A 14302-nucleotide genomic window follows, 5' to 3' on the forward strand; every position below is an offset into this window, starting at 1 on the left:
GGCCTAGACCCTTCATCAGAAAATTTTCTGATGAAGGGTCTAGGCCCGAAACGTCAGCCTTCCTGCTCCTATGATGCTGATCAGATAATCTGAACCTGTTTTGTTTGTACTGATATTGATTGAGGGATAAATATTGGGGTGAGGACACTGGGGACAACTCCCCTGCTCTTTGTCGAACAAGCAATAGGCTCTCGATTTGATTTATTTGAAAGATAGCAGCTGTAATACTGCTGTATCAGCCTTTATTTTTGTATCCAAGCAGTGGAGTGGGAATTGAACCCAAAGCATTGCAGTTCAACGATGCGTATGCCATTGCCCCTGCCGTAATGATGCGCCAATGTTTGGGTAAAATGTGACACATCAACTAGATTCCTTACCAAGCACCTCATATTACAACTGGAACAATCGAACCATCCTCATAAACATTCAGGAGCATCTCCGAATCAATCATGGTGAATGCTCCGATCTTCAACATAGATGGAGGATTAAAGTGCTCATGGGAGTAGAGAAGCTTTGGCATGTCTCTCTGAATCAGATGTTGACACTTGATTTGATTTTTTATTTGTTGCTAATACGTGAAAGAAAGAAGACACTGTGGTTTTCCCAAAACAGCAAGGAAAAATTCCATGCAAGTAGCACAGCAATTATTTTATCAGACTAGTGAAATCCAACAGCGTGATGTTGTGTTATGAATTCAAATTCTTTCATCTTTTCAATTTTAGTTAAACAAGTAAGCAATAGCGAGCATGAAATATGGCTGTTGTGAAACCTGATCTGATTTACTAACCTTTTGGGAAGGAAATCCACAGCCTGTACCCGGTCTCAACTATAAGTGACACCAGACCCACAACAATGTGGTTAACTCTTAGCTTGCCCTGTGAAATAGCCCAGTAAGTTCCCCAGTTAACAATGGTATTAACTTGCTTAGATCTTTAAACAAATGCCACAGAGAGTCAATATTCTAATTGCTTAGTTTGATTTGATGGCACTGGGAACATGAATTTGCTCCAAAGTGAAATGGTTCTCAGCACAAGTAAGCTAAAACAAAGTTTCACCACCATTTTATCAAAGGACATATAGAGTTTAGAAGGCAGAGATGAGGGTATATTTTTGCTCTTGGAGGATTGTGTGACTTTGGAAATTTCTGCCTCAGAAGGTGGTAGAGGTGGGGACGGGAGGCATGGGGTGGGAGGATATTGAGGATTTTTAAGGTGAGGGACAGGTTTTTGATGGGCAAGGAAATGAAGGATTAATGGGGATAGACAGGCATGTGGAATTTGAAATACAAATACATTAGCCATCATCTTATTGAATGGCGAACAAGCTTGAGGGGCTGAATAGCCATATTCTGCTCCAAATTCATACACTCGCTTGTTATAAATCCTTCCCAAGTCTCGCGATTTCTTCAATCAGGAAGTCGACATCAGATTTGTTAGTAGCTGGATTCGAAAAAACCATGCGAAAGAAATTCACCCTGTCTCCTTGCGGTTGGTATCCAACCATCAATGACCCTTCCTCCATCATCCGAGCTTTAATCTTTGGCGCCACCTGAATATCAACAAAGACACTAGTTCACAATTTCCAATGAAAAAAAAGCCATATTCAAAAGGAGATTCTTGGGGTCTTCTGATGGGAATTCTGATTCAGCGCCGTGTAATGAAAGCACAATGACCTGTCATGTTAACTCTAAATCTCTATGTGTAAATGGACTTGGACTCAGATGGACCTTTTCAGCATTTCCTGTTTCCTTGTCAGTTCTGGAAGAACCCGTTGGAGTGGCTGACACAGTTTTAACTGTGGCATGGGTTAATTGGCAAAATACTCTCTGATTTCATTTGCCTACTCCCAGATCATAAGAAAATAAAACATGGGCGTGAATGCTGATATTGTCAACAAGATGCATGTGGAAAGCTCACCATTTGCATTATTTGAAATGACCAAATATTCTGTTGGAATATCAATTTTAAATATAAAAGCTACCCTCTTCAAGAATCTTAGATGGTCTCAAAGCATTTGGGATGTTTTGTCAGATGTTTCTTGTCTTTTGAGGCTAGATCAGATGGAGTAAGTGTTGAAGAAAAGGAGAACAGGTGCTCTTGGCCAACAGGATAGCTGTGTACAATGAATGAAAATATGGGTCAGGATTTTCTGTAGAAATAACAGTGATCGCACTGCTATCCAGATAGCAGCAGCCATCGTCTCACTCTCACCTCAGGGAGAGATGAGCGGGTGGTGTGTTTAACCTGAGGGTCATCACACCTCAGGTGAGGGGTGAGATTGAGAAGGCAGGACCTTCATGGTAACCTCAGCCAGTATTGGAATTGAACCAGAGATGGTAGGAACTGCAGATGCTGGAGAATCCGAGACAACAAGGTGCACAGCTGGATGAACACAGCAGGCCAAGCAGCATCATAGGACTTGGCCTGCTGTGTTCATCCAGCTCTGCACCTTGTTGTCTTGGAATTGAACCCCTACTGTTGGCATCACTCTGCATTGCAAACCCGCTGTCCAGCCAACCAAAATAATCTACTGCTGTCTACATACAAATTGAAAAGCAATGTTTGACGATGTCTATGTCAATATTGGAGGTGTACTGCTCCTCTAGGAGCAGTACACCAAGCAGACATCATCTTCTGAAGAAGTATCGCATCAGGTTCAGAATGTTAACTTTATTTCTTTCTCTACCGATACTGCCTGACCTGCTGAGTTTCTCCAGCGATATCTGCTCTTACTTCAGCTTTCCCGCCTCTGTGGTGTTTTGCTTTTATTTGAGTGAACCAAATGAGTCTTCATGACAAACAAAACATGGTCATCACTAGGCTAAATTATAATTCCAAACTGTTTACTTTGAAGTCAAATTTAACCATCTGCCTTGGTGGAATTCAAATTGTTACCACCATGTCACCATTTCCCCACATTTCTGTGGCCCTGGCTGTGTCTGATGTATGGAGACTGGCTAAGGACAATGAGCAGAAGGAGGCCATTCAGCCCATTAGGACTGCTCTACCTTTCTATGAGATTTTGGCTGATCTAATTATCCTATTTTCCTGCCTTTTCCCCACAATTCTTGGTTCTCCCTACTGATTAAAAATACATCTGTCTCAGCCTTGAATATGCTTAAAACCAAGCCTTGACAGCCCTCTGAGGTGTGAGATTTCATAGATTCACTACCCCTGAGAGAAGAAATTCCTCCTCATCTCTGTATTAAATGGGTGACCCCTTCTTCTGAGATTACACACTCTGGACTTCCCCACAACAGGAAACGTCCACTCTGCATCTACCCTGTCAAATCTGTAAGAATCTTATAAGCTTCAATGAGGTCGCCTTTCATTTTTCTAAACACCAATGAGTACAAGCCTGACCCTATTCAACCTCATAAGACAATACTTCTAAATCATTTTATCAGTCTAGTGAAACCTCTCTGAGCTGCTTCCAATGTCAATATATTTTTCCTTAGAGTAAGAGACTGAGACAGTTTGCAGAATTCTACATTTGGTTTGACTAGTGCCTTGCACAATTTAGCAAACCACCCTATTTTTACACTTCATTCCATTTGGTTTCCCTATCACCCACTGAACACAAATGCTACCATTTTGTGATTTGTGATTCTCAAATCATTCTGTGCTGTAACTTTCTCCATGTAATTAACATTCAGATCCTCTATTCTTCCTGCCAAATTGCACAACTTCAAATTTTCCCACATTTTATTCCACTTGCTTAGAGCCCCTACAGTGTGGAATTTGAGCCCACACTGATACTCCAAATAGCATCCCACCCAGATTGACCCCCAACCCTATCCCTGTAATTCCCATGACCAATTCACCTAATCTGCATGTCTTTGCACTGTGGGAGGAATCCCACGCAATTATGGGGAGAATGTGCAAAATCTACGCAGACAGTCTTCCGAGGCTGGAATCGAACCCGGGTCCCCGGCACTGAGGTAGCAGTGCTAACCACTGAGCCACCTTCCCACTTTCTCATTTTCTAATCTCCTTGTAACCAAGTCCCTGTAAATGACAATAGTATCATATGCATTAACCTCTATTTGTGTCCTTAATGCATTCAATATGTAATGTTCTGCTAATGGGATAAAGGATTTGTACTAATGTGAGAGAACATACCAGAGATAAATATTCCAGAATCCTGCAAGAAAACATTCCATTCATGTCACTGTTTTAGGTTTCTTGAGGCCGTGCGCTATCCCATCTAAGCTGTTTAGTGACAATTGGGAAACTGCTTTGTTTAAATTGTGCCCCCTGCCAAATGGTTAAAATAGTCTTTGGCCATGGTGTTTGACAGTGGTGAGAGTATCTAGCTTACTCTTGCTTGTTGTCAAGTGGAATAAATAACATCACGTGGAAACTTACCTGATGAAGCTGGCTATCCTTCTTTGCCCTTTCAGGCATTTCTCGGAGACTTGGTGGAATGTACCAGAAGCACACATTGGTGTGCTTGGGCTGTGTGGGAAGATGAAAATGTAATAGACAAAGTGCACGTTGTTATTCAGAAATGGTTAAGAGAAAGTGCTGATTGATACGTCAGTATTATCTTTTGCCATTCTGCAGAGTAGAATCGTAGAATCCCTACAGTGTGGAAGCAGGCCATTTGACCCAATGAGGCTGCACCAATCCTCCAAAGATCATCCCAACCAGACGCACCCTATCCCCATAACCCCACATTTCCCATAGATAACCCACCTAGCCTGAACACTATACACAATTTAGCATGACCAGTCCACCTAACCTGCACATCTTTGGACTGTAGGAGGAAACCGGAGCACCCAGAAGAAACCGACACAGACATGGGGACAATGTGCAAACTCTACACAGACATTCACCTGAGGGTGTAATTGAATCCAGGTCCCTGGCACTGCTGAACCACCCTTTGAGTAATTCTTTGATAAGCTCTCCACCAATAATGTATCAATCCAAATCACAAAACAATGCAACCAAGTAGACAATTTTAATACTGAAGGTGGTGAAATTGGACCTTCACAAAGCGGACAATTGCCAATTCAGCTTGCTTCATACCCAACTTCATCAAGGTCATCAAGTCCATGTTGAGTCTCTTTGGAGCAACAGGTCAGCCCCATTCCTCCCCTGTATCTCTATAGCCCTGAAATGCCAATTTCCATTTGAAATCTTTGATTGTTCCTGTCCTGCTCATAGGTAGTAGGTTCACTCACTGTGTAAAGAACAGTTCCCTCCCAACCAATGATATGTCTTGCCTAATATCCTTATATCAACGTTCTCCCAGCCTTTGTGCCATAATTAATGGGAGCAGGTTTCCCTGGTCTAACTTATGTCAATCCATAATCTTGTGCACCTCCATCAGATCTCCCCTCAGCTTCCGTTTCTCAAAGGGAAACAATCCCAACTTCTCCAACCTGACTTTGCAGCTCAGTGTCCTCAGTCCTGCAGCCAATTCCAACCAGACATGTGGCTAAAGCATGTTATCGGTTTCCAATGCACTGCAGCAATAAAGGAGAAACCTTTAGCTGAATCCCATGCTGGAGAGACCTCATGTTGTGATTCTGGCCACTTCTTTGAGTGATAAATGGAATACAGAGTACCACTGAGTGATGGGAAATCATGATGTGTGTGTGTGCAAGCTTCAATTGAGTGACTGCGGGGCAAAGCTGAGTGCAATCCAAAGTTGATTCCACAAACATGATCAAAATGATAAGAGATCAGTTTGGGCACATGCATTTCCCAGTGGTAATGGTGAAAGCTTAAATAAAGGATTTCATCCTGTCCTCTTGGCTGAATAGAGGGATACGGGATAGAAGAAGAGCAAATTATTTTCAATAACGTTTTCACACAATCAATAAGGTGCAGGAGACAAATTGCAATCAACTAACATGCATCATGATTGAAAACTAACATTTAAGGCAACACAGTGACTCATCTGTACACTCGTGGACTGATTTCCAGTCTGCATTCTCCCAGGATACAGCTTCAAAGATGCGAGGCTTTCATTAGTAAATCAGAAAAGGACAAATGATAAGGGTACGATCCCTACAGTCATTTTAATAGATAAAGAATCATTCTGAAACATGATCCCAGAGGACTGAGTTTACCCTGGGTATTCACAAAATTGTCCATTTAAGGTGACAAGCAGCTTCAGAATTTAATGATGGGTTAATTTTTCACTTTTACAGTCTCACTGTATATCCAATTTTCTGTTAACAATGTAGAATATTGGTCATGTTGCATAATGAGCATATCATTCTCCTTTGCAATATGTAATGACTTGCTCCTTGCAAAATGTCAAAAGCAGGAATTTAATGCCCTGTGTATTATTTTAATTGTAATCCAAGGTGTCAAGAAGGGCAGGGTATTGCTCTAATTTATTGCTGTGTAAATGCTAAAAGAGTGTGCATGTGTGCATGCCGCAGTTGTGATGAAGAGGAGTTGACATCAATTCAGGACAAAAATACACAAATATCTCCAGTGTGGAAAGGAGTGGGCAAGCTGAAGAACCATTTCTAGGTCTTATTTTTCCCTTTATGGGTTGAGGGTATCACTGGCTAGGGCAGCATTTATTGCTCATCCCTAATTGCCCAGCGGGCAGTTAAGAGTCAACCACATTGCTGTGGGTCTGGAGTCACATGTAGGCCAGACCAGGTAAGGGTGGTAGTTTCCTTCCCTAAAGGACATTAGTGAACCAGATGGGTTTTCCCCCGACAATCGGCAATGGATTCATGGTCATCATTAGGCTGTTAATTCCAGATATTTATTGAATTCAAATCCATCATCTGCTGTGGTGGGATTTGAACCCAGGTCCCCAGAACATCTTCTGGGTCTCTGGATTAACAGCCCAGTGATAATATCACTAGGCTATCACCTCCCCAGTGTTCCAATGCCTGCCCAGGGCAGTCCCTAAACAATCCAGACAGCAGGCTATAGAGAGGGCTGTTAGATCTTTGTGAATGAATTGATTTGATTTTAAAGTTAGTTTTTTTCAAAAGAGTGCAAGGACCAGATTCAACTAAACGGAGGCTGGTCTGTATGAGGGGAAAGTAATTTGCACGTGGATTAGTGGGATAAGCTTATGTTGAAGACAAAGCCAGATCTTTGCCAGAACCATGTTATAACAACATTTGTATAATATTTCAATGCTCTTAAACAATACTTACTACACAAAAGTGCTCTGGTTGGAAACTTACTTGATCATCAAACACCAGCTTAAAATCATTTCTTCCTTTGAGTTTGCTGTGCAGGTACTCTGCAAGTTCGAGACATTTATTGATTTGCTTCTCAAAACCTGATGTGCCCTGTGAAGTGTAACAGCGAAAATCAATGTACACCACACTGTGTTGTGATAAGAAATGCAATTGTAGTAAGTTCAGTCACAAAGAGAAGCACAAAGACGGCTCATTGGAGAAAAAGAACTTGCATTTAAATAGCACCATCTACACCTATAGGATTTCCCAAAGTCCTTCCCTGTCAGTGAAATATTTTTGAAATGTAATCATTGCAAATGTGGGAGACACAGCAAACCCTCTCAAACCAGCACTTTAAGAGATAAATATCAGGTAAAATGCATCCCTGTTTCCTACAGCTCAGCCAGTTTTGTATTCTGTCGTGTTTCTATTCCATGACTTATAACCGTTCTCAGAGATCTGTTGTATGGGACTGTATTGAATGTTTTCTGGAAGTCCATGTATACCACATCAACAGTGTACTCTTATCAACTGTCTCTGTTACGTCTCAAAAAATGCCAACAAGGTAGATAAACATAATTTCCCTTTTAGAAATCCATGCTGGTTCTTCATAACCAACACACCATTTTCAATGTGACTATTAATTCCATCACGAATAATTGTATCTAGAAGTTGCCCCAGCACTGAAGTTAAACTGACATATTTGTAATTGCTGATCTGATCCGCAAAACCATTTCTGAACCAGGCTATAATGTTTTCAAATCTCGGCTCCTCTGGCACCTTCCCTGAGTCTAGTTAAGACAAAAAGATTATGGTCAATACTCCTGCAATTTCCACTCTCATTTCTTTCAATATCCTTGGTCCTGGGATTTTGTCAACTTTAAGTATCAACAGCTCAACAAATACATTTTCCTTATCAATTTTGAATCCTTGTAGTGATTAAGTTTTCTCCTCTGTCACTATGGTGTGAACAACATCTCCTTCCTTGTTAAAGGCAACCGCAAAATATACATTTAACAGCTCAGCCATGCCCCTGCCTCCATGTGTAAATCCCCTTTTGTTCCCTAATCGTCCTTTTACCAATCTTTTACCATTTATGTCCCAAAAGAAGATTTTGAGGCTCCCCTTTATGTTGGCTGCCAGTCTTTTCTCTTATTTCCTCTTTGTTTTTCAACCTCTCCTTTGAACCTTCTCGATTCCTCTTGGTTCTCAATGGTATTTTATCCAGTCATAAACACACATTTCCTTCTTTGTCTTGATTTCCATTTTCTTTGTCATCTAGAGAGCTCTGGATTTGTTTGACCAGCTTTTCCCTTTTGAAGAAATGTGCTTTGACTGTATCGGGACCATCTCCACTTTGAAGATGAGGTAAGGCTTATAAGGTAAGGTAAGGTAAGGTAAGGCTTGTCCTTTAGCACAATACTTCCCAACATATCCCTAAGCAAGGATCATACCCTTAGACCAGCCAGCAAAAATGCTACTAAAATGATTTTTACTTATTTATTTGACAATGGGATTTCAGTGTTGCTGGTTAGGTCAGCAGTTATTGATGTGGAGTCACATGTAGGTCAGACCAGGTAAAGATGATGGATTTCCTTCCCTAAAGGACATTAGTCAACTAGTTAGATTTTTGTGACAATTGACAGGGGTTAACTTTTAATTCCAAATCAATAGATTATCATCTGATAGCTCATGGGATTTTTAAGCAACTTGTGTCATTGTGTGGAAGTACTACAGCTTTGTATGGAATAAAGGGGCATCACGTTTAGTGAACCAATGCCCAAATTGTTGAGTGTCATTGAATTCTGGGCCACAATGTTTCAACCAAATAAGGTTATGGTGGGGGGTCTTACAAAACCATAGGAGGTGGAGGAGCAAAGAGACCTGGGAAAACAAGGCATGATGGGCCAAATGGCCTCTTCTACACTGTAACAATTCTGTGATTCTGTGATACCAATGCATATGTTGCAAAATATAACAGTATAATTTGATAAGACCATAAATAGTGCAAATAATCTACCGGAATTGATTTCTAGAGGAATAGAATACAGAAGCAGGGGAATATTGCTGAACATACTTTGTCTGATGGTTGGATCACACTTGGAATGTGGGTGCAGGTTTGGTTTTCACATGAGAGAAAGGGTATTGCGGGGACTGTAGATAGAAGAGGTAGCGAATCACAGGGATAGTTTCCAAAACTGGGTGGACAATCACCAATGAGGAAGGGCCGAAAAGACTGGAGCTTTTCTCCTCTTGCAGAGAGGTTAGGAGATCTGACAAAGGGTGATATCTTCATGGAAGGGTTCAGCTGTATCACTTTGGGGAAATTGTTTCCACTGGACTGAGGGGAAGTAAATATTCTGTAGTCACTAACAGATCAAATAAAGTATTTTAGGGGAATCTCTTTGCATTGTGAATGGGGAGAATGTATGACTTGTTGCTACTTGGACAGAAAGGAAAGATATATTGGGGATGGGTTGTTAAATGATGAGGGAAAGGGAATGGGTGTGGTGGGATATTCCTCAAGAACAGAAAGAGGTCATTCCAATAGGAAGAACTTTGTGTGGAGAATTAATACCAGCATGGATCAGATTGGCTGAATAGCCTATTTCTGTGTGGCTATCTATCTCTAGGAGAATTGTACATGAGAACAGTAAGTGTTCACCTAATTAGTAACCCACAGTATAAATTCAGAATTAATCTTCTTCAGTTTCTTTCAAACTTTTTTACCTTTGCTTTCCACATCAACCAGAATTTGAAGACATCAACATGATGGCCACACAGAATTGTTTTATCTCCTGTATCATATGATACATCATACAGCTTGTCATTCTGAAACAGATACTGTGCACACATTTTATTGCAGTCCTGGAGCAAACCCTGCCAAAGATCATAAGAGTTGATAAAATACCAAAGCAATGCTCACTATATGCTGCATTTCGCTTCACAATCATTATCTTTTATTTGACCTTGGAAGCTTAGATTTCAATTCTTTGTGCACTTTCACTATTTCCCTCCTGTGTTGGGGGCAGGTTAGGAGCAGTAGTTGTACACTTCTGGGGGAGATAGGATGCTGCATCAGTGTTAGACTCCCTTACCTTTCATGCTCCAGTCATTACATGGATGTCATCAAAACACAGTTGAGCAAAGGGAACATTTGGGAATGTTTCATTAAATGCCCATCATTCAGTCAATTCACAATGGCTACCTCAAAGCTTCTGCTCATCTCGACAAAGTTCCTTAAAGGGACAGAACACCTTTGCCTCTTGTCAGCATGGGATGCATGTGCTCGTTTCAGAAGTCACATGTGTCTGAGTAGCTCACATCCCTCTGGCATCAGAAGACCAATAGCTGGAAACTACAACTGGACAGTTCGAGTTTCCTGAGCAGGAACGATACCGTTATAAAAAACATCCGCAGTGCATAGACAGGAATAAAATTTGATCAGTGCAGGCAACACTGTTCTCCCAATGGAAGTGATCTTCCAGTTGTCAGCCAGAAGCTTCCCCAAAGGGGAAACACAGACTTCTGAGGCAGCTTAGACAAATTAGAAAACTGCTCTTGTCTCTCTTTGGGGTCTATCCCCACCTATCATTTCTGAAGAAGGGTCCAGACTCGAAATGTCATCTTTCCTGCTTCTCTGATGCTGCCTCGCCTGCTGTGTCCATCCAGCTCCACACATTGTTATCATTTACTCCTTATCCTCTCCCCCAACACTATCTGCTGCATGTAAACTGATATTTTCCACACTCAGTGCCATGCAGTGTCACATGCACACACGTGAACTCTCTCTCCAACAGCATCGCATCTCGCTGGCTTAGGGCTGTACCACTCCACAGTTCCACTTCATCCACCGGTTCATTTGCATGTTAACAAGAAACATTTCCTTTCTGGCATCAAGGTCCACAGGATGCAACAGCTCAGGGATACCCATGGCCCTCTGGAACCTTCCTCCCCTCCCTTTCCCTGACTCCATCCCCTCCCCCAACTCCACCTCCTGTCAAGTATTCACCATCCCTCTTAACCTTCCGCTCTCCGAAGCTGAATGTTCTGTACTCAGCAAACGCCTCAGCTTTATTCCTCTGTGTCCCCACCTTATCGAATTTCAGGACAACATGACGTCGAACTCTCCTTCATTGCCTCCGTGCCCATTTCTTTGGACAAGAGTCCTTTCCCTGTCCCCCAGACCCCTTTGTCCAGTTCCAAAACTGTCCCTCCACCTGGACCCCTCGCTCTGGCCTTTTAACTGCACACGATCTGTTCATTGAGAACTGTTGACGTGATATTGATTGCATCAATTTCTCTGCCCCCCACTCACCCAATCTAACTTATCTACCCCCGAACAGACTGCACTCCATGCATGTAGATCAAACCCTGACTTTGTTATTAAGCCTACCGATAAGGGTGGTGGTGTTGTAGTCTGGCATACTGACCTCTACATTGCAGAGGCTGAGTGCCAGTTCTCAGATACCTCCTCCTATCTTCCCCTGGACCATGACCCCACCATGGAACATCAGGCCATTGTATTAGCTATGGTAACTGACCTCATTTCATACAGTGATCTCCCCCCGACTGTCTCCGAGCTGATAGTACCCCAGCCCGCACAGCTCACTTCCACCTCCTTCCAAATATCCACAAACAGGACTATTCGGGCAAACCCATTGTTTCAGCCTGCTCCTGTCCCACAGAACTCATCTCTTCCTACCTTGACTCAGTCTGTTCTCCCCTGCTCCAGCCCCTGCCCACATACATCTGTGATTCCTCTGATGCTTTACACCAGTTTCTGAATTTCCAGTTTGCAGGCTCCAGCTGCCTCCTTTTTACCATGGACGCGCAATCCCTTTACACATCCATCCCCCACCAGATGATCTCAGGTCTCTCCGCTTCTTCCTGGAGCAAAGCCTGAACTGTCCTCACCCACCACCACTGTCCTCCGTTTGGCCAAGCTCGCCCTCACCCTCCACAGCTTCTCTTTTAACTCCTCTCATTTTCTTCAGGTCAGAGGGGTGGCCATGTGTGCCTGCATGGGCCCCAGTTATGCCTGTCTCTTCGTGTGTTACGTGGAACATTCCTTGTTCCAGTCCTATTCTGGCCCCACCCACAACTCTTTCTCTGATATATCAATGATACCTTCGGTGCTGCTCCTCTCTCTCATCCGGAACTGGAAAAGTTCACCGATTGCGTTTCCAATTCACACCCTGCCCTCACTTTCACCTGGTCTATTTGTGCCTCCTCCCTTCCCTTCCTCAACATCCCTGTTTCCATTCCTAGGGATAGACTGACCACTAATATCCACTCTAAACCAACCGACTCTCACAGCTACTTGGACAATACATCCTCGCACCCTGCTTCCTGTAAAGACTCCATCCCATTCTCTCAGTTCCTCCATTTCCATCGCATACGTTCCAATGAGGCCAACTTTGACAAGGGAGCCTCCAAAAAGTCCACTTTCTTTCTCAACCGAGGATTCCCTAGCTCCGTTATCAACAGGGCCCTCAACCGGGTCTGACCCATCTCCTGCACTTCCACCCTCACTCAATCTCTTCCCTCCCGCAACAGCGATAGGGTTCCCTTTGTCCTTACCTACCATCCCACCAGCACCCACATCCAGAAGATCATCAGATGCCATTTCCGCCACCTCCAGCAAGACGCCACCACCAGACACATATTCCCCTCCCTTCCCTTGTCCGCCTTCTGCAGGGACTGTTCCCTCCGGGACACCCTGGACCACACTTCCTTCACCCCCAACACCTTCCCACAGCTCTACGGCACCTTCCCCTGTAACCGGCGAAGGTGCAACACCTGTCCATTTACCTCCTCCTTCCCCAGTATCCAAGGGCCCAAATGTACCTTCCAGCTGAAGCAGCGCTTTACCTGCACTTCCCACAATCTAGTCTATTGCGTTCGCTGCTCACAATGTCGTCTCCTCCTATATTAGGGAAACGAAGCGTAGACTGAGTGACCGCTTTGCAGAACATCTATGTTCTGCCCTGAAAAAGACCCTGAGCTTCCAGTTGCCTGCCATTTTAACACACTACCCTGTTCCCTGGCCAACATCTCTTTTGCAAGCTTGTTGCACAGGCTGAAAGAACAACACCTCATTTTCCACTTGGGGACCCTGAGTTCAATAATTTTAGGGCCTAAACTTTTCCATGTCCCAGCCCCTACGCCAAACACCAGGCCTTGTTATCACATAGCCTGCCATTACACACTACCTTGTTGTTAGTTATGGACAGTCCCCATTAACAGCTATTCACCCTCCTAATCAGGTAGTTATCAACTCCTATGTCTATCCAGCTGCTCTTCTCTCTCTTTGGGATCTATCCCTACCTATCATTTACTCCTTATCCCCTCCCCTCAATCCTTCTTCCGCATATAAACCGACAGTTTCCTAGCTACTGCAGTTCTGCGGAAGGGTCACTCGACCTGAAACGTTAATTCTGATTTCTCTTCACAGGTGCTGACCTGCTGAGCTTTTCTTTTACTGTTTTTGACTTGTCAGCCATTCAGCAACCTTTGTTCCTATTGTGTAGATTGTTGTGATCATTTGAAATTTGGCATTCTTGCATTTGTCCTGATGCGTACAAGACAAAAACAATTTGGACAACATGTCTCCCTTAACAGCAACTAGCAAAATTCTGGACTCGCCAGCAATGTTTAAAAAGTACCTTTTCATGGATTAGAATTGCTGAACACTGCAGAGGGTGACCCATTATCTTGTGTGGATTCCATGTTACAGAGTTGGCTCTAGTACAGAGAATAGTATTACGTAACTTGCAAAACAAAATCACCACATACTGTATACATTTTACATTCATAATAATTTTCATGGGTGTTGCTACAAAAGAATAAGAATTTACCTTTCAATCCCTGTTAATTTATAACGATGCTTCTGTGACATCAATAAACCACCACCCCAAGCCCCAAAAAAACACAGAGATTAATTTAATTTAATAGTACAATGCGTTTCTCAAACAAAACACCAGAGACATTGCTGCTATGGTGTGTAAGCTAAATACTCAGAAAGCTAAAATTACACGTAGCTGGAAACACGTAGCTCTTAAAGTGTTCACTCTGTTTGAGTAAGCGGCAGGTAAATATTGTCCATTGAACACTTCTCGAAGGACATGCATAGTA

General features: G+C 42.9%; 1 protein-coding gene across 1 annotated transcript in view; it reads right to left on the minus strand.

Moving 5' to 3' along the window:
- Window positions 1-1374: 1374 nt before the first annotated feature.
- Window positions 1375-14302, minus strand: part of gad3 (glutamate decarboxylase 3) — a 55738-nt gene continuing 42810 nt past the window's right edge. Inside the window, exons 10-15 of the mRNA XM_048611005.1 lie at window positions 14026-14091; window positions 13834-13912; window positions 9896-10045; window positions 7169-7276; window positions 4368-4457; window positions 1375-1548 (exon numbers count right to left, since the gene is read on the minus strand). Of these exons, the coding sequence (XP_048466962.1) occupies window positions 1375-1548; window positions 4368-4457; window positions 7169-7276; window positions 9896-10045; window positions 13834-13912; window positions 14026-14091 (667 nt within the window). The remainder of the gene's footprint in view (window positions 1549-4367; window positions 4458-7168; window positions 7277-9895; window positions 10046-13833; window positions 13913-14025; window positions 14092-14302) is intronic.

Source organism: Rhincodon typus, chromosome 2, assembly GCF_021869965.1.
Source record: "Rhincodon typus isolate 14 chromosome 2, sRhiTyp1.1, whole genome shotgun sequence".
Taxonomy (NCBI): Eukaryota; Metazoa; Chordata; class Chondrichthyes; order Orectolobiformes; family Rhincodontidae; genus Rhincodon; species Rhincodon typus.